Below are 19,240 nucleotides of genomic sequence, written 5' to 3' on the forward strand. Positions count from 1 at the left end.
AGTGGTTTTTTTGTTGCTTTTGTTGTTAACAGTACAAGGATATGAATTATTTAGAACCGGACCTTCTTAATTTTATCATCAACTCCAATTTGATAATATTTTTCACAGGTTAATGCTTCAGCCATTAGTCTTGTAAATGGTTGGTAAATGGTTTATCAATCAGATTGGAACATACAGGGTAAAAAAGGGCATTTTATCACCCGCTTCTGGAAGTGTGTCTTCAATTTTCTCTTCAGTAAGTTCTTGTTTAGTATTTTATCTTTTGCTTGTGTGTGTGCCTTTTGGTTCTTTCTTGTTTTCTTTACAATTACAGTTTCTGAAAATATTGGTTCCATGGTTCTTGTCCAAAAAGATGTTTAATGAGCATGACATATCTATTTCATCAGTTTCTCAGCAAATGAGTGCCTAAATCAAGGAACATTTGCTGTGACTGTAACAAAGAAGTATTACTGATCACATTCAGTCGGTCAAATTTTAACTGACTTAAATGATTGGTCTCTTAACAGTACACATCTTGGGCCCTTTTACTCCATATTCTTTGGAAAAAAATGATTTAAATTATATAGCTTGCTTTAGAAAATACACTTTCTCACAATTTTTTTCCCTTGAATGTAAATTTCAACAAGCTGAGCCACAACTCCATCACATACTTTAAAAATGAAAAGAAGATTAAGTGTATGATCATGGACAATAAAAGAAAGGATTTTGCAATGCTGTGGCAAAGTTCACTCCTAAACAACTAGCATGGAAGAACTGTCCACATCTATCGCAGCCAAGCCAGTCTTCATTGTCATCCATCTGACACACCTTGCAAACAAGAACATCCCTTCCTCTGCCAAAAAGTGAAGTAAAAGTTCAAAATGATTACTTAATTCTCAATTTGTTTTTTGGGATTAAACACAATACACAGTGGTGATTGTAATGATAAGAAAGGCATAATTATTGTACCTCAAAATGTCATCGTAACAGCTGCCAAACAGGTTGGATAGAAGCTTCATCCTCTCGATAGAAACATTGACCTTTGTGATCGGTCTGTTATCACACAAGTTCCTGGCAAACTAACAATCGATCTTGTAGTTATATTATATATGATGTAAGATTGGTTGATGTAAAAATGTAAATATTCTGATAATGTTTCTTTAAAAACTGCTATGGAATGACATTATAATGTTTTGACTGTTTAATGTCAAAGATATTGATGGAATTGGTACCTATGAGCTCACTTATCTAATGCTTTATACTACTCTAAAGATTACCTTACAAATAAGTACTCCACAGTTGAATCCATCAGTTTACTTAAAATGGGGTGGCTCGAGGCATGCCCACTCTTTACTTTTCCAGCCTGTTTTGATGTCAGCAGCCTCACTACAGAAAGATTGCAACCATTTTCATAAATGCTACTGGATATAGCTACAAAAATGAGTTATGAACATTGTCTCAATATTAATTCCTGGCGATTGATGGAATCAATTAAGTTAGGTTTAGTTAAGTTTATGTTACATGAAGTCACTTAATTACTCATATATATATATATATATATATATATATATATATATATATATATATATATATATATAGCTGAAAAATCATAAAAACAATGTGGCCAGTACAATGGCCATTCATAACTCTCACAACAATGAAACACAGGGTCTTGCTGGGAATACAGAAACTCACCTTATGTTATTTATAAGTCTGTACAGGCTGGGATTGGAAGCTGCTGTTATTTCATTTGGATGTTTGTTTCCATGAATAGGATCAATGTAGACACGGATAGATTCCTTGTTATCTAAAATCTTTGAACACATTTATTTTATGTCGTCAAAACGAAGTCCTGAGTCATGTGTACAATGTTCAATTTATCTAAAGAATATAATACAAATTTTAGAGATGACTATTTTATAAAAAAAAATGTACAGTATGAATAGCATCCTCGACTTACCAGTAATGTCCAGTGATGTCCAGTGATATTCATTGGAATAAAAATTTTTTCAATTCCATGGAACCTCTCGCCCATCCACAATCTACGGGTACTTGCCCCATGTTTCACCAACTGACAAAGGGTACTGTCAGCAGCAAAGATTTTTTGGTTGAGTTTTGTTAGTTTCCACAGTGTAGCATCAACGATCTACAAAGAGAAGCACAACGACTTTAACAACTGAAGATATACAAAATTAATCTTTCAAATAGTTACTGGAAAACAGTACTGCTCACCGTATTGGAAGCTGCTGTTATTTCATTTGGATGTTTGTTTCCATGAATAGGATCAATGTAGACACGGATAGATTCCTTGTTATCTAAAATATTTGAACACATTTATTTTATGTCGTCAAAACGAAGTCCTGAGTCATGTGTACAATGTTCAATTTATCTAAAGAATATAATACAAATTTTTAGAGATGACTATTTTTTTAAAAAAAAATGTACAGTATGAATAGCATCCTCGACTTACCAGTAATGTCCAGTGATGTCCAGTGATATTCATTGGAATAACAATTTTTTCAATTCCATGGAACCTCTCGCCCATCCACAATCTACGGGTACTTGCCCCATGTTTCACCAACTGACAAAGGGTACTGTCAGCAGCAAAGATTTTTGTTAGTTTCCACAGTGTGGCATCAACGATCTGCAAAGAGAAGCACAACGAATTTAACAACTGAAGATATACAAAATTAATCTTTCGAATAGTTACTGGAATACAGTACTGCTCACCGTATCAGTTAACCATCCATCTACAAAACTAGGGATCTCCTCTTTAATTTTCTGTGTTTCTTTTGCAGATAAAGTGCCAGGAGGAAGAGTGGCTAGCAAGTCAGAAATTAAATTAAATTAAAGATTTCTGGAGACTCAAGCTTTCATAATTTTGGGCTGCTTTCTTTGTTTTTCAAAAAAAAAGAAAAAAGAGTGCAAACAAAACAGATCTGGTCCACACGCGCATGTTTTTCACAGCGCCTTGTCTTTTCTTCCAAACCCGTGTAAACTGTTAAAAACCTTTCGGGCCGAGGTTAAAGAAAAATGTGATCATTTTTAGACTACGAAAAACGCTTTATTAAATAGTCGCTAAATCTTGACAACTGTGAATGATTGTTGACTTTTATGACGATGATTTAGCATTTCTTCGTACTCATTTTCTCACCGGTGAAAGTTGTGCAATAGTCTGTCAACGCACGTGTGGAACGGATGCTGTAAATGCCTTCGGATAATTACCGAAATTAAAATCCTGGCCACTTGATGGCTAAATTTTATTGAACTGTTGCGACATAATATTTCGCTTTCATTTCTTCATTAAGATATGGACGTCGCATCTGGGCTCCATAAATGACTAGCATATTTCCGCCCTTAACAAACAAAAGGCAGCGAAAGGTCAAGTTGTTTTGTAATATAAACATGAAAACCCTGGCATGGCCTTCCTTGACTGTATTCGTCCTCTGTTTTGCGCAATCGTTTTCCTATTCCCGAAAATTGCAAACCTAAAATGCTCAAAAGAAAAAGTAAAGAAGATTGAAAATACTATTTTCGGATGATCTCCGCGACCTTTCCTTGACCTCTGTTGTGGAGCGCACAAAACATGTAGAATTCAATGTGGTGAATTGCTCAATGAGATCTTCCCTCCGTTCCTCTGTCCCATCTAAAAACCCGTAACCGTAGTCACTATCAACGCGTACCTCGCAGAGGTTTGCATGAAGAAACTCGATTTCCTTCTTAACTAGCGTAGATTGTTTGCCAGAACTATTTGGATTACAGCTAAGGCTAGTAGCCCGCGTTGCAAAAAATTCGGATGACATCTCGTTAGCAAGGAAAGGCCCATGAGCCCTGATGGGGACGTGACTTTAACTAGTAGCGCGGGATTCTTGCCGCTGGTTATAATTAACAGCTGATTCAACCCTAGTCCCCAAGTTGAGCTCCCCTTAGTTAGTTATTACTAAAGTGGGACGACCGCTGACACAATAAAATCATACTGCGGAAGGGGGTCACAGAGTCTACGTGGGAATTCGCGACCCGCTAAATAGCTTCTAGTATTACTGACTTGTTAGCAGTCATTTATATTGAGGACATTCAAGAGGGCTTTGATGAGGCCTTACGGAAAAGGAGTGTAAAGAACTCTCTGACAGAAATATTTTGGCTTGTTCCCGACTAGAAGCGATAGTTTGTGGAAGGCTTTGATATACTTCATAAAGAGGACCTGTACTTTTATTACCAACCTTTGATATTTCGTACATTCTTATTCGTATTTCTTCCGCAAAACGTTCCCTCTGCACATGCCGCTGAGTTTCTGTCTTTGATATATTCAAGGAGTGCGACATCTATCCTCAGATCTATCCTTGGTGGTAAATTTTCAAGAAACATCCGTCTACAACTGAGTCGCTTGACGAAATTTTTGGAATCCCACGCTGTCACCTGCGCAGACAGTTTTTCACCACGCTTCTCTTGCCCAAGTTTACAACCACGCGGACGTAAAGTTGATAGCTAAAGGGAAAATATGGTGGAATCCTCTTCTGCGATGAATGTTGATCTGAGTGTTATGAAGCGAATGGTAAAAGACTTTACGGCAGGCGCTATTGGGGGTACTGCGTGTGTGATGGCAGGACAACCTTTCGACACAATTAAGGTCAAGATGCAGACTTTCCCGTCGCTTTTCAAAACTGCCTTCGACTGTGGTGTTAAGACATTGAAACAGGAGGGATTTCGTGGACTATATGCAGGAACAATCCCTTCATTAGCTGCTAACATTGCGGAAAATTCTGTCTTGTTCTTATTTTATGGTCAGTGTTTAACGTTAGTGAAAAAGTTAGTGGGGAAGAAAGATGAAAAAGAGTTGAGTATATTGAATAGAGCGTTTGCCGGGAGTGGAGCAGCAGTCTTCTCTTCGTTTGCATTATGTCCAACAGAATTAGTGAAATGTAGGCTTCAAGCACAACATCAAATGAATATTATGGCTGGAAAAACTGGGGCTAAGAGGTAACAACTTACTTTACTTATCCCTTTCACTCCCAAGATCTAACCAGAAATTCTCCTTACTCACTTACTGTCATACCATTCTTATGATGTTACTATGGAGAATTTGGTATTGGATCAATTAATAATCCCCTTATTGGTACTCTTCTTCATTCTCATTGCTTGTCTGCTTGATATTGTATCAACATTTTAAGGAGAAATTCTGTCTTGGTCACACATGGGAGTTAAAGGGTTAATTAACCTAATTTCATCTTTTGAAAGTTGCTGCTGATAGTGAAAATATTTGCAGATGGTAGTAAGAGGTCTTTTTTCATTGAACCCCTTGTGAATGATCAAAAAATGTCATTTTTATTCCTCCACAGTGGTGTGGTGCAAGTGACAATGCAGATCATTCGTGAGGATGGTTTTTTGGGTCTTTTTCGAGGAATGACATCAACATTGGTTCGTGAAGTACCTGGTTACTTCTTCTTCTTTGGAGGCTATGAGTTGAGCCGATATTTCCTCACCCCAGAGGGAAAAACTGTTGATGATCTCGGTAAGATTTGTTTTCAATTTGAATTTTAGTTTGATGTTGTGATTGCATTATATGTTGAATCCACACTGAGGATTGAAAAAGTCTAGAACTTATTTAACCCTTGAAAGTGGGGTTGCTTCTAATTTTATTTATAGCAATGTTACTGAATCATCCATCAAGATCATAAAAGTATAGGAAATAATCTAAGAATTATCTAAGAAAAAAATCAAAGAAAATTTGAATGAAGAAGTTTTGATTATTTTAAAAAATTCTCCTTGTCAGTACTAAAGGAAAAGCATGGAGAAGAGTATTGAGAATTTGGATACTGATGTTGGGGTGTAAAGGGTTAAGTATGTTTGTGTTGATTGGTTTCCAAGTTTTGAAGTTAGATTATGTCATAAATAGACCGTGTTGCTTCCTGGAGTGAAATTGCTTATTATTGTTTGAGTGACAGTACAACTGGTTGCACTGTAAGTTACTCAGAAAACTATTTTTTTTAGATAAAGTGAAATCCACCTTGTATTAAGATGTTAAAGTCTTTCCATTTGTCCTCTTCATGAAATATATTTCTGGCCACTGTGAACTCAGTGTTTGCCACCAAGATCTGTGTAGATAACACTAAGATGGTTCTAACTGAACTTTTATCCCAATCTCAGAGGTACAACTTGAACAGTCTTCCCAGGAATTTTGGATATGAAAAGTACTGAGGATGAAATTTCAACTCATTAATTGATCTTTTATCTCACATATTAACCCCTTTACTCCTCTGAATCTTCAATTCTCCCCTCTAGCTGCTACAAATTTCCTTGTTATGTAATTACAAGAATTTGGTTTTAGACAGGTTTACAGTCAAGTCGCTCGAGAATCATCTCGCCTGAAGTCATGTCGCCTGAAACCTGAGTCATGTTGCCCAAAATTTTAATTATGTTCCCCGAAGAAACAAATACTGAAAACATCAGAATTTCAGACTGTAAATAGGCTATGAAGTTGGGAAATTTTTATCATTAAAGCAACTCCTTGAAGATTCTAAAAGTGTTGTTTGTTCCTTTCAACGAAGGGAAATGTTGTTCATTTCTAAAAACAAAATGAAGTGTTGTTCATTTGATATGTAATCGTTTCTTACTCACAGATGTTTCGTAATCTTGGGAAACTTTATCTTTATTTATTTTAACAAGTAAAGTTCTGTTGTGTCTATATGTGACTTTCTTATCCATAACATGAAAAAACTTGGTAAACAAGTGTAGATTGTCACATTCATCAAGTTGGTGAAAGGTCAACATTTCATTTTGTTGTTAGAAACGAACAGCGCTTCCCTTTGTAGTTAGAAACGACTAACGCTTTTAGAATTGTTACTCAAACATATTTCAATTCCAACCATATGATCAATTTTCTTTGTGGTCAAAGTCGTTGTGGTGTTGTTAGAAACCAAGAAAGAGTTTATCAAGCTTACGAAATGTCTGTGAGTAAGAAACGAGTACATACCAATGAACAATGCTTCATTTTGTTGTTAGAAATGGACAACGCTTCCCTTTGTTGTAAGAAAGGAACAACATTTTTAGAATTGTTACTCAAATGTACACTGAAATTCTGATGTTTTTAGTATTTGTTTCTCTGGGTGACTTGACTTTTTCTTTCAGGTAACATGACTAAAATTTCGGACAGTGTGACTCAGGTTTCAGGTGACACGACTTCAGGCAAGATCACTCTCAGGTGACTTGACCACTTACCGTTAGACATGATAACAATTTGTACCTGATGAGTTAAAGTATACTCATTACCTGTTTGCTGGTTTACATATGGATATTGTAGGGAGAGGTTACATGTTAATCATTTCAAGGGGTCTAATGTATGTTACCATGCCTTAGACTTGGCATTTCCAATATGAGCATTAAAGGTGTATCACTGAACAGTTTAAGTGATTGTAATTTATGTATTTTACACTTTTTTGTAGGTGCTGTGCGGCTTACTTTTTGTGGTGGTATTGCTGGTGTTTCTCTCTGGATTGCTATATTTCCTGCTGATGTCATCAAGTCTCGCATCCAGGTACTTTTACCACAATGTGCACTGTTCCTTGACACTCTGCTATCCAGTCTCCCTCCATTTTTGCTCATAGGCATTAAGGTTACTCTACTTTCTCAGCAATTACTTTTAATATTTGATTTCTTTCTATAGTTGTAATTTTTTTTTGACAAGTTATCCTAAAGAATCCAAAGGTGAAGGATCTTGTAACCTTTTCTCCTTCGGTGTTATTCTTCTGTTGTTGCTCTGTAAATACTTTACAACTAAAAAAGTAAATCTATGACTTTAAAAGTATAATTTAACTTCTCAGTGCTTTCCTTACTCTCAGTAAGTCAATTTTTTTTGTCTGCTTTTATCACTAATTTTTTCCAGTAAAATCTTTTTTAGCAACTGAAAGAATTTTGTATTTATCCCTTTGACCCTTAAGAGTGACTAGCATCAAATTTCTGCCTATAGTATCACCCAGAATCACACTTTAAGGTCTTGAGAATAAAAGAAATGATCGCCAACTGAGGAAGCTCTTGATTGTTAATCAAATTCTCTTCATCAGCACCTTAGGAAATGTATAGAGAACAGTGTGGAGAATGTGCATAATGATGTTAGGGTGTAAAGGGTTATTTGAAGTCAGTCACCTTTGCTCCCAAGATCTGAGTGTTAATTTTCCCTTCTAGCTGCCTCACATTTCCTTCCAAATCAGTAAGGAGAATTTGGTCTTACATCAAGATGACAACTTTCACCCAATAAGTTGGAGTATTCTTGTTACCTATTTTCTGGACAATATATGGATGTTATGGGAAGAAGTTACATGTTAATCACTTCTGGGTGATAAAAGGTTTTAAAGGGTTGTGAGCTCTTGCACTAGTAAGCTGATCTATGTGATTAAACCTACATTGATAACTTTTTTCTGTGCAGATACTGACCCAGGGCTCTGACAAAGTACCAGGCTTCTTTGAGACAATGTTTCAGATTGTTCGTAATGAAGGTACGTAATGTGCATTTAAAATATACACAATACTGTGTTGACTGACACTTGCCTGGTAATTAATTGTCTGAAGTTTTTCAACCAGCCAAAATGATTCCCTCCAGATAGAAAGGCCTATGGAATGTATTTCCATTTAAATCTGGTGCCTTAATTAATTTTAAAAAATCCAGGAAGGTAGACAGGTTTTAGGGGTAAGTTTTTTGATTTATTTGTTGTTGTTGTTGTTGCTGGTGTTGTCATTGCTTTGAGAAATTTGTAATTGATAATAGATGGAATGTTTCCAGTGAGTGTGCTTCAACTCTATGTTTTTTATTTAAATTGGAATATTCCATTAAGACATTTATTTAATTTTTTAGAAAATGTTCAGTGTCAACTTGAGTTATTCATGAAAATGTGTTCCTACAAATATCAAAATGGTTGCAAATTGCACAAAATTTTCATGCTTCATGGTGTAAGGTTAATTCTTAATTGTACAGTTTGCTAAACCACAGTTATTCAAAAGTTACATTTTTGTTAATTTGGATTATCTTTTTTCATACAGGGCCAAGAGCTTTGTATAAGGGCCTCGGACCAACACTCGTACGATGTTTTCCAGCATGCGGAGCTTTGTTTGTGGCATATGAAGGAACACAGAAACTGCTGGAAAATGTTTAATTCACTCTGCTCACTTCTTAGTATTAAGTAGAGTAGCATGGCTACATGTAGGGATAAAGCCAAATGTCTTGTTTGACTTACAGTGATATTTTCCTCATGTGAGCCAAGGGAAACTGCAAAAGGATGCTATAAGCAATAGAACAGAAAACTCTTAACTCGAGCACGGTAGCAAGGAATTATCTGCCCATTTTAATAGCTAATGATGCAATAATTATTTGTAATAATGAAAGCCATCAAGTTCATCTGCTTATAAGATGTGCTTGCAGAAATATGCTCACACAGATAAAGTTGTTTAACTCATTTACCATTTTTTTTTTCTTCTGAAACCTAATGTTACTGGAACCATAAATCCTTCTTTAGTGTTGTCAATGAGACACACAAAGGCACTTTTAAAAAGGGAAAACAATGTGTAGATTCATCCTGTTACCACAAGAAGTTTGGTATCTTCATTGCTTGCCATGATAAGAAATTCTGGCATTTCACAAGTATCTGTTATTAACTGATACAAATTATTCAACAGTTTAACATATATTATGCAAAGATATTAATAATATTTCATTTTTATAAGGAAAGCAAAGGGAATATACCTTTGGAGTGATGAATCACTGATTGTGAAAGTATTAAAAGCATACATGTGAACTGCAGTTTACAGTCGTTGATTCATCACTTCGTGGGTTTATTACAAACCAAACATAATGTCCAGCTCACAATTGGCTTATTAGCTCAGTTGGTAGAGAACTGCTCCAGTATCACAGAGGTCATGGGTTCAGATTCTGTACAGGCCTGAAGTTTTTTTCTACTGCTTAAGTAGGGTTCATTACTGCAAAGATCGCTCCCATATTCATATACTTAGTTAGGTAGGGTTTTTTATGTACAAATGATATATTTATATTTCAGCAATAACATGGTTTCATTTTCAGTTAGATGTTAAATAAAGGAATGAATAGCTAAATTAAGGCCTGGCTTATTTATTAACATCCTGAATGCTATAGCTATTATTTAAAATATGAGTGACTATTTTAAAATAACTACAAAAGTCATCATGACTGAAATTCTTAATTTTCTTTGTTTTTAATATAAATTCACCATCTGAAAAGGTGAATAAAAGGGTAAGTTTCTGAAGAAATTGTGGTGCTGTGTCAGAAGGTTTTGCAAGATAATCTGATTTACTGACTTAGTTGATACTGTAAATTTGGCGGTGTAAAGAGTTTCTGATGCTCAGAATGTCAGCTTTAGTACATCTTTGCAGTAGCTGTTATCAACTCCATTGATGAAACCAAATTACCTGAAAAGGTGGCTTCTGTAAAGTAAAGATTGAATCAGTCACATAATCTAGCCATTTGTGAAGCTAGTCAGTAGGATTTTGTTTTTTTTTTTTGTTTTTTTTTTTTTACTGATGGTACTTGCCAGTATCTTTGATTTATTTGTGTAGTATTATGTAGTATTATGTTATTTTTAAAGGATAGAAACCTCCAGAAGCTTGAAATTTTGATGTTTTAATAAAGATTTTGACAAAAAAAAAATATGTAGTGAAAAGCGTTAACCTCGTAGTTAATGACCCACTTATGGAGTCTTTTTTTCACTAGTGCAAAACTATCTTTATTGAATGATTCTGCAGTATTACTGTAAGGAAAGAGTAAGTGCTGGTCACTCTCTGGGTTTTAAGGGTCATTGATCTCCTCAAGGAAAATGGAATGTTACTGCTGCAATGGGTTCTTGATTCCACCTGTTTTTGGTAAATGATAGACTGCTTTCCTGAGCTTTAACAGAGAGATTCCCAAGAACATGATTATGATGATAAAACAACTTGATTGAACACTGGTATCAGGGAACATATCAGTTATTAGAATTTGCCAGTGTTTTGCTTATGGATATCACATACTGATTAAATAATAATACCAATAATGGGGAATTTAGCGGTGGCTCTTCTTGTCCACTAATTCCAGGTCAAATTGTTATTTGAAATGTTGGTTTTTGTAGTGGGAGGGAAAACAAAGATACAGAGAAAACTCTCAGACCAAGGACAAAAACCAATAACAAACTCAACTCAAATGTGAAATAAGGTCTAAGAATCAAACCTGGGCCTGCAGAGGGAGGCAAGCACTCTAATTGTGTACCCTGCTCCCAGGTCTGGTTTGAATACCTGCATGTCTATTTACACTTGGTTGGTGCCTATAACTTAGGATCATCCTCAATTCCTCAACTGTTAGTTCTTATGGAAGTATACACTATTCAGCTCATAGTTTCAAATAGCTTGCCAAATAATGTGAGGAAAAATTACTTCCTATGGTTCTTTTACCAGGGCCACTAGAGAAATACTATTTTCAAAAACAAAATCTTCCAGACTGGAAATTAGGAACATTTTGATAAGGTTTCTCTGTTTTTTCCTTTCAAGGCACAGAATATCTTATTTTTAGAATTAGGGGAAGTACTGTCAAGAAACCATTATATTATAGTTATTATAATTGATCCTCTCCCCACTGACACAACACATTATGCTCAATCTCTTTCAAGAATCTTTAATTATATGACAGCTATTGCTCTAACCCTAACATTGTAAATAGGCGTCAGGAAGTAAGCCGCCATCATCATGATTTAAAGGAGCGTAGCCAGAGTTGAGGGGTGATACATTCAGGGTGTTATGAAACCCATCAAGAAAATTCTGAATAGCCACAATGTTAGAGTAGCTCAAAAACCTTTTCGGACTTTGGGGCATATTTTTGCCGAACGTGAAGACCCTGTTATGAAAGAACAATGAACCCACACTACTGATTCTATTCAGTGCAACGACTCTGATCACGAGTATATTGGACAGACCAAACATCGGTTTGGTACACGTTTGAAAGAGCATCAAAAGCGGTCTTCTTCTGCAAAAAAGAAAATTCAGCTTTATCAGGGCACACATGACTAACCAACCATACAACTGGGTGGGACAAGTCTAAAATTATCACCACTTATCGGCATTACCACTGGCGCCTTTGTCTGGGAGCCTGGCATATCAACTCCGCCCATGCTCCTATATATCATGATGATGGCGGCTTACTTCCTGACACCTATTTACATCTTGTCAGAAAAAAGGCTAGCTAATTAGTGAGTGTATAAAACGACCTCTTGTTGCAGTGTTTAGATCACCCCTGATGAAGGCACTAGACAGCAGTGTCGAAACTTGGGTCTAAAAATTGTAACTTTTCAGTTACATTCATTAAATCTTTGAAGCAGAGTAGCGTCAAACCATATCTGAAAGAATTTCTCTTTACAATATCAAACATACAAAAAAAAATATAGATAAATTAGGGAATTATTAGTTGGTCCAGTACCAGATTCTCTAACTAACATCCCAAGAATTGTATGGCAGACAGTTTTGAGAATTACAAATGAGATCTTGGAAGTGAAAGGGTTAAAAATAGCATAACAGTAGATATTGTATTTGGCCAATTGCGACATTACCTGAATAAATCAAACTTTTAGAGTGGCCTATGTGCACCAAATTCAAGTGTTTTGACTGAAAGACAAGTAAACAAACTAAACATTTATAACTTTAAAAATTTTTAATTAATTAAAATCTATTTTTCGTTTTTCCATGAAGGTTAGCATTTTCTGTATAGTGTAGTCTCAAACAAACAAATTGTTCCAATGGCAACCTACATAAGATCAGAAATTAATCTAGCACTAAATATAGCAATAAAATCAATTTGACTGGAAAATTTAAAAGTTTAACCAACTACTAGATAAAAATATATTTCTTACCTGGCCAATGGAGATTATAAATATATTTCTCCTCAAATTCTATTTTCAAAATGAGACGATGAAGCAACACACCTAAGGTGGCTGCTGGTCATAAATAGAGTTATTGTTTCTGTGTCATCCCACCAGAGAGTCAATATTTAAACAGTTATTTGTGACCAATTGGCGCGAAGACTGACGTAGTAACACTGGTGTAAACAGGATAGCCACGTGGCATAGGTCGAGCCGAGGAATCTCCCAATAAAATATAATTTTTATTTGTCGGTATGGCAACAATTCGGCTATATTTCATCATATATTTAAACCAGAGAAACGTTTCAACGCTGAATTTATCCTTTCTTTAGCTTTTTTCACCGTGTGCCGTTTTTTCCGAGTTCTTTAGCACGTTCGGTGGCGGCGTGAACAGCTTTCATCAAAGCTCCTCGAAAACCACTCTCTTCAAGAGCGTTTATTCCAGCTATAGTCGAACCCCCGGCAGAACACACAGCATCTTTCAGTTCTCCTGGATGTTGTCCACTTTCTAACACCATTTTTGCTGCTCCAGCACACGTTTTAGCCGCTAATTTCATGGCTTCTTGGCGATTCAATCCGGCCCGAACAGCGCCGTCCGCTAAAGCTTCGATCGCCATGTACAGGTAGGCTGGCCCACCACCGGTTAGAGCAGTCATCACATCCATCAGTTCTTCGTCAACATCAAAGCTATATCCCACAGAAGACATCAGCTGATGTACAAGGGTGTAATCTTCTTCACGGGCAAATTTACCGAATGTTAGAGCGGTGACTCCTTCGCGAAACTGCACTGGGGTGTTCAACATCATTCGAACAATCCGACTTCTTCCCGGCAAGGAATTTTGCATATAATCCAAGGTAACTCCAGCCGCAATGGATGCCAATAAATGATTTCTCGTTGCCACAGGAGAAATTTCTTTGAAAACATCAGGGAAAACTTTGGCCTTTATTGCGAGGAACACAAAATTACTTTCTTTCATTACCCACTTATTATCGTTACTCACGTTACAGCCCATGGTGCGAAACTGGTTCAAGTCTCTTTCAGACGGAGCACTGGCGAAGATTTCATTTGCCTTGATAACTCCAGCGGATAAAAACCCTTTAGCAAGAACTTGTGCTGCTTTCCCTCCGCCAATAAAACCTAATGATGGTATTGAACTCATGGTGTGAAGGCTACCAGATTCCAAATGAATCTCTCGTACCTTTTCGCAAAATTTGTTCTACCTTCGCAACGACAAAGAGAATTGTGTGGTGATTTGTCCAATGAAAACTCGCGCAATTTCTTTGAAAGCCAATCACAGGCGCGATCAATAAAACAAAAGAACCTTTACAGGTCACAAAATTGTCACGCGAAAGTACTTTGGGAAAATAGTACCAACGGGTGAATGTTCACTTTTCGAGTCTTTTTTTTTTCTTTGGCCCTCAAAACATTCTTTTTTCTCTCAGGAAGCGTTTGAAGGAACGTGATATGTCAACTACTAAAAGAAAAGGGGGGGGGGGGGGGGTGAGGTAAGGTTTAAGAGATGTTCTTTAACCCTTTAACTCCCAAGAGTGATCAAGATAGAATTTCCCCTTACAATATCAATACAATATCAAGCAGACAAGCGATGAGAATAAAGAAAAATATAAATTAGGGGATTATGAGTTGCTCCAATACCAAATTCTCCATGCTAATATCACACGAATTATATGATAGACAGTAAGGAGAATTACTAATGAGATCTTAGGAGTTAAAGGGTTAAATGACATCTATGTTTTTTAGACTTTGAACCTTGCAGAAAGTTTTATTTCCAAGCTGATATGACAAATTTTGCATTCTTTGGCAGAAAACCTATTTTTCTCTTTCGTAAAAATGGTGGCGCGCGGATGTTTCTTCACTGAAAATGGATGACGTCAGAATAAGTGGGATTTGTTCTTTTGCAACAAAGAAATTGAATTCATTAGATTACAGAAAAGAATAAAAATCGTTAAAACATTTGGAAGGGAAACCAATTATTCATCTATCGTCATATGAACGTCATCGTCAAGGCAAATAGCTCGTATTGAACTTAACCCTGCTGTTCTTATGCAGATCGATGTGGCGGGCTTTATCCGTCAAAGATTAGTCAACCATTGTTCAACAGACATGGTGCACAATTATGATGTTCGTTGAAAAATCTATTGATGAACAAGAGAATCAGGCGTTTTCTAGCCCTTTTTTAGCTTTTCCCTTCACAGTTGCTACAGATTTTTTTCTTTATCCTTGTGACGAGCGAAAAAAACTCGCTCTCTAGTTTCAGTATTTTGACGAAGTTGCTGGGCAGGTCTTTAAAAATTTACCCCCCTCTGAAGATCTAGCCGCAAGGAATTTTATTCGAGATAAGTATCGGTCATCAGTACTTTATTGACGCAACTAAGTTAGCGGGATGAAATTAATATCATAATCTGATAACAAAACAAAATTGTGCTTAAATAACTTTCCGGAAGTGAGCAATATATTTAATGACCTCTACCCAGTTTACAGTAGTAATGGAGGGAGATAAAATTGACTTATCATTTCCATTCAAAGAGACCTTGAAATAGAAAATAGGAGCTTCCTTTACGACCAGCGAGTCACTCAGTTCGGTGGTCTTTAGTCAATGAAAGTTTTTTGACGCGTGAAAATTGACGCAATTTTTTAATACGTAGAATCAATATAGATAATTGATTTTATTTTTCTGCTAAAAGAAAATAAGCAATTTTCGAGGTTACCTAATCCAGTTAATCTGAGGGACCATAAATTGAAGAGTGCATCGAGAAAATTTATCCTCTCTCCAGTCTCTTTATAAGTGGTTGACCTGAATAACCTTTAAAGCTCTCGGAAAACATTTAAGCTTGTATCAGTTATTCATTGTTAGTGATGTATATGCATGAGACAGTTTTGATTCGATGTTATGATGATAACATAGATATTTTGTATCACTCACTTGAACTGAAATATATTGGATTCTTTATACTGCTGGGTCGCAATGACGAGGAAACCAGCTGCAGATCACAATACGTTTTTACGAAAGGCACAATGGCGTCTCGACCATTCTTTTTCATTTTTCTTTTATCTGTCGGCTCTCTGAGATTCTAATAACTTCAAATTTACTTCACTCTGCTTTCCTCTGGCTGCCTGACTCTAACTTTGTTCGATCACTCTCTCACTCTTGATACTCCTCAACTTCTTACTGACTTCTGACTACTTGTAACTGACTTGCACTGCTACTAAGTAAACAAGCATATATATTGACTAAGTGGGCATACTGACTAACTGACCTAAGAAGATTAAACATTAGTTGTCAGAACAGTAACTAAAACACTTTTCGGTGCAAGAATCCACAAATCAACAACAATGTATGTCATGCTTCCGATCAACCAAATAAATTTTGACTACGAAAGCCAAAACAAGAAAACTCGTATGGGTCTAAAGCAAGGTTCTTTGACAAGCTATGCGCGTTCACGCGCTATTTGAAGTTAGACAAGGCAGTCATAATTCGGAAACTCGTCACAATAGCGTAAACCTAAATAAGTAGTAATAAATGGTAAATGTAAGCAAATGACTAAAACATACTTAACTGACTAAATACTTCATAACATACAAATATCCTGAAGAGTTAGAAAACTGGTGTTTCTGTGACATAGAACTGGTTTCACGGCATTGTGTCAATGAATAACTTTTAAAGGGGCTAGGTTACATAGATCGTCATCTGGGTTATATATGAACTAATTAACTGAGCGGTCACATTGAATCAGGGACAAGGTTACACTGCATCAGTATCAAGAAAATATGAACCATTAATATTTCTCTTGATCAGTATTAAATCTGACGTGCTTGTAAATCGAAAGAGCCGTAGGCAATATGCACAAAATAACACACTGATAATAAATTTTGGTAGGGTGATATTTTAATGTTCCTGAAAAAGTAGACAATCTTGTTTTGTGTGGTATTACTGTGGCAGAAGCTCCGTTCGATTTCTGGCAAGAGATTACAAACAGTTCGTAATCTCTTGTTTCTGGTTATATAGAAGATATGAAAATTGCGTGCTTTCGTTGTACAGTTCTCCTGAAGAGTTTTAAAAAATAAGTAATTGTGTTTTCACAGGAGATTATAAACTCTTGGTTTTCATTAAAAGGCTGATAATTACAAATTTATTTTTACACTGAAGTCACGTAGACTAAATGAAGACCTAACGGATTGGTGATGTTCTCATTTCCGGTTTGCAAGTCCATAAAATGCTGTAACCATCACCTCGGTTTTATAGTCATATAGATTAATAGAGTAATTAACTGATGAAAATAGATCAAACTTTGGCTTATTTTGACGTCTTTTGAAACTTTCGACGATAACTGTCTATTTTGGTGTCTTTTCTATACCCCGCGCATTCCGTGGTTTCCTGGCTCGCTAATGCCATTGAGACAATACTGACCTCATCGATTTTGACGGAGTGTAACATCTATGGAAACTAACCACAAGAATGAAAGCCTTATTACATCAACCGAAAATAAACTTTCCGAACTATGCTGATGTTTATCGATCAAAGCCTAGTTTTGCTAGCCTGGGAGCAGGTCCTCATTAATATTGGCGCTTCGACACAAGAGTTTCTCCACCCACGGGAAAAAGTTGTATAACTGGACAAATTTCTGTCATTATCAACACTTAACAAGCGAACAAATCTTCGAACGCACTGCCGACAAAATCTTTCCTTTGGTAACAACTGGATTTATAACATAGCTGGTAAATTATTGCGCGAGCGTGCTTCATATTCCTATTGTGTGCGCTCATGACGTCAGCAAACAAATCCCTCGAGAAAAAAAATTTTCCATCGGGTTGAAAATGTTATAAAACAATTGGTTCATACGTCAGCTGTGCATTCATCAATACATGAAGCACTTGGGAAGTTTGGAAAGCACTCAAGAAGCTAGAGTTGCTCTCGGCTACGCCTCGAGCAACCCTTACGCATCTTTCGTGCTCTCCAAACTTCCCGCGTGCTTCATATCTCGATGAACGCACGCTGACGTATGAACCAATTGTTAAATATCGACTAAATAAACAAGGCGGTGTTAAAGTTGTCGATCATTTGTCGTATAAGCTTATCAGATCGAACTTAGACGGGATTTGAAAGCTTTGACATTTTTAGTGCGGGTGCAACAAACAAAAAAAAAATCTTAATTTTCGGTTGATCTTTTCGAGACAATTGTAGTTTTGTCCACTGATGTCTCGTCCATTTTTCGTTTAAGATATATTGATCACTTTGACAAATGGTTGTATCACTCTCCTGAGGATTTCCGTCATGGCGCTGTTTCTCGATTGCGTCAGGAAGCAAGCTTTATGTTTGTGGATTGTTGCTTTAAAACTGGTAGACTAGAACTGGAAGCGAGTTGCGGAGTGGGTGTATTTCCTTTGGATATCCTGGTAGGTTCAGCTTGCCTATAGAACAGGCTCTCGCTTCGCGAGTTTCCGCAGGTTTTTGAGTGGCCCCAGTTTTATCGGGGCTAGGTGTGCAGTGAGATACATCTCCATGGTATTTTCGGAAGGTGTTAATTGGTCTTTACGAGTACCATGCCTAGGTTGGCTAGCCTGGGAGTACACCTATCCCAGTCACTGCATCTCCTGAACTTTTTTACAGAAATGCTGCGATCACACTGAAAGATGGAAACGCAAAAAAGCTGTAATGAACGCGACAAGTTAAAAGTGAATGCATCAGCAGGAAATACCCTGGAGTTTCTGCCTGAAGGACATTCGACTTGGGAGTTGAGCATTAAATCTACTCCGGTGGCTTTTTCCACCATTGGCGTGTTTGATCTCGTCTTGTCTGTGAGGTTTGCGATGTCAGACATGTCATTGTCGGATGTGGCAAGGCTTACGTTATAATCATCGTTTCTAGGCCTTTTGGCACACGCAATTTACTTTTCGTTCTCCCTGGAATAATTAGATTCCGACGGGGATAGACCCTGGTTTCTTTTTCTCGAAGAGCGTGAAGAACCACCCATCGAACTGCATACTGCCACTTTCTTCAGGTAATGAGGTCGATTGAATACGTGTAACCTATATGCTGTTGTGCTCAGCTATTATGGAGGGAATTCCACGGCTGTGATTGCATGGTGTATTCTCGGATGAGGTTCCCTCTGTGTTCTGCTGCTGCACAGCTCTCCTCTTGTTGTGTTTTTTGATCGTCGGCACCCAGGCTTCTGAGATTTCTTTCCCACTGTACCTGTTGATGTAGTTACGGTGAGGTCTCATGTGAATTTCCTCTTTCACCCTGCGTGTGTAGAAATGGAATCACGATAAATAAACTTTACTTCGTTCTAGAGCAGGCGGTGTCCGGTGCTGTGGGCGTGCTCTGAAAAAGCGTAGGTCTGCG

General features: G+C 36.9%; 3 protein-coding genes and 1 long non-coding RNA gene across 7 annotated transcripts in view; 2 read left to right on the top strand and 2 right to left on the bottom strand.

Moving 5' to 3' along the window:
* The window catches only part of LOC149035498 (uncharacterized), a 4,045-nt gene extending 798 nt beyond the window's left edge, over window positions 1-3,247 (top strand). The window contains exons 2-3 of the long non-coding RNA XR_016182402.1: window positions 109-235; window positions 2,778-3,247. This is a non-coding gene — a long non-coding RNA (uncharacterized LOC149035498). The remainder of the gene's footprint in view (window positions 1-108; window positions 236-2,777) is intronic.
* On the bottom strand, window positions 338-3,843 carry LOC149035499 (uncharacterized). Of its 3 annotated transcripts, XR_016182401.1 has the most exons (6): window positions 3,663-3,843; window positions 2,450-2,623; window positions 1,675-1,793; window positions 1,257-1,365; window positions 949-1,058; window positions 338-832 (listed from the first exon to the last, which is right to left on the bottom strand). XR_016182401.1 is itself a non-coding variant. In XM_089191870.1 (5 exons), the coding sequence occupies exons 1-4, from the start codon at window positions 3,780-3,782 to the stop codon at window positions 1,293-1,295; spliced, it is 486 nt and encodes a 161-aa protein (XP_089047996.1). In that variant the 5' UTR covers window positions 3,783-3,843; the 3' UTR covers window positions 338-832; window positions 1,257-1,292. The 3 variants fall into 3 exon arrangements, 2 of the variants coding, with proteins under 2 accessions (XP_089047996.1, XP_089047994.1); XM_089191870.1 differs by lacking the exon at window positions 949-1,058; XM_089191868.1 differs by having other exon boundaries at window positions 338-1,058.
* A 133-nt stretch (window positions 3,844-3,976) lies between these two features.
* LOC113683830 (mitochondrial ornithine transporter 1) lies at window positions 3,977-10,645 on the top strand. 2 transcript variants are annotated; one of them, XR_016182400.1, is made up of 6 exons: window positions 4,004-4,956; window positions 5,316-5,488; window positions 7,105-7,177; window positions 7,419-7,510; window positions 8,399-8,468; window positions 9,010-10,645. XR_016182400.1 is itself a non-coding variant. In XM_027201110.2 (5 exons), exons 1-5 carry the CDS (start codon window positions 4,478-4,480, stop codon window positions 9,120-9,122), a joined length of 927 nt encoding a protein of 308 aa, XP_027056911.1. In that variant the 5' UTR covers window positions 3,977-4,477; the 3' UTR covers window positions 9,123-10,645. The 2 variants fall into 2 exon arrangements, 1 of the variants encoding a protein (XP_027056911.1); XM_027201110.2 differs by lacking the exon at window positions 7,105-7,177 and having other exon boundaries at window positions 3,977-4,956.
* A 979-nt stretch (window positions 10,646-11,624) lies between these two features.
* On the bottom strand, window positions 11,625-14,188 carry LOC113683835 (pyrroline-5-carboxylate reductase 1, mitochondrial). The gene has a single exon (XM_027201117.2). It carries the CDS (start codon window positions 14,036-14,038, stop codon window positions 13,217-13,219), a length of 822 nt encoding a protein of 273 aa, XP_027056918.2. The 5' UTR covers window positions 14,039-14,188; the 3' UTR covers window positions 11,625-13,216.
* Window positions 14,189-19,240: the final 5,052 nt, after the last annotated feature.

The sequence above is a fragment of the Pocillopora damicornis genome, chromosome 13 (genome assembly GCF_964200805.1).
Source record: "Pocillopora damicornis chromosome 13, jaPocDami1.2, whole genome shotgun sequence".
NCBI classification, from domain to species: Eukaryota; Metazoa; Cnidaria; class Anthozoa; order Scleractinia; family Pocilloporidae; genus Pocillopora; species Pocillopora damicornis.

Coding starts and splice junctions, on each gene's coding strand:
- LOC149035499 (XM_089191870.1), bottom strand. CDS start 3,782: ATGTCATCCGAATTTTTTGCAACGCGGGCTACTAGCCTTAGCTGTAAT. Junction 2,624..3,662: donor TTCATGCAAACCTCTGCGAG/GTACGCGTTGAT, acceptor TTCTCTTTGCAG/ATCGTTGATGCCACACTGTG. Junction 1,794..2,449: donor GACATCACTGGACATTACTG/GTAAGTCGAGGA, acceptor ATGTGTTCAAAG/ATTTTAGATAACAAGGAATC.
- LOC113683830 (XM_027201110.2), top strand. CDS start 4,478: ATGGTGGAATCCTCTTCTGCGATGAATGTTGATCTGAGTGTTATGAAG. Junction 4,957..5,315: donor GGAAAAACTGGGGCTAAGAG/GTAACAACTTAC, acceptor ATTCCTCCACAG/TGGTGTGGTGCAAGTGACAA. Junction 5,489..7,418: donor AAAAACTGTTGATGATCTCG/GTAAGATTTGTT, acceptor ACTTTTTTGTAG/GTGCTGTGCGGCTTACTTTT.
- LOC113683835 (XM_027201117.2), bottom strand. CDS start 14,038: ATGAGTTCAATACCATCATTAGGTTTTATTGGCGGAGGGAAAGCAGCA.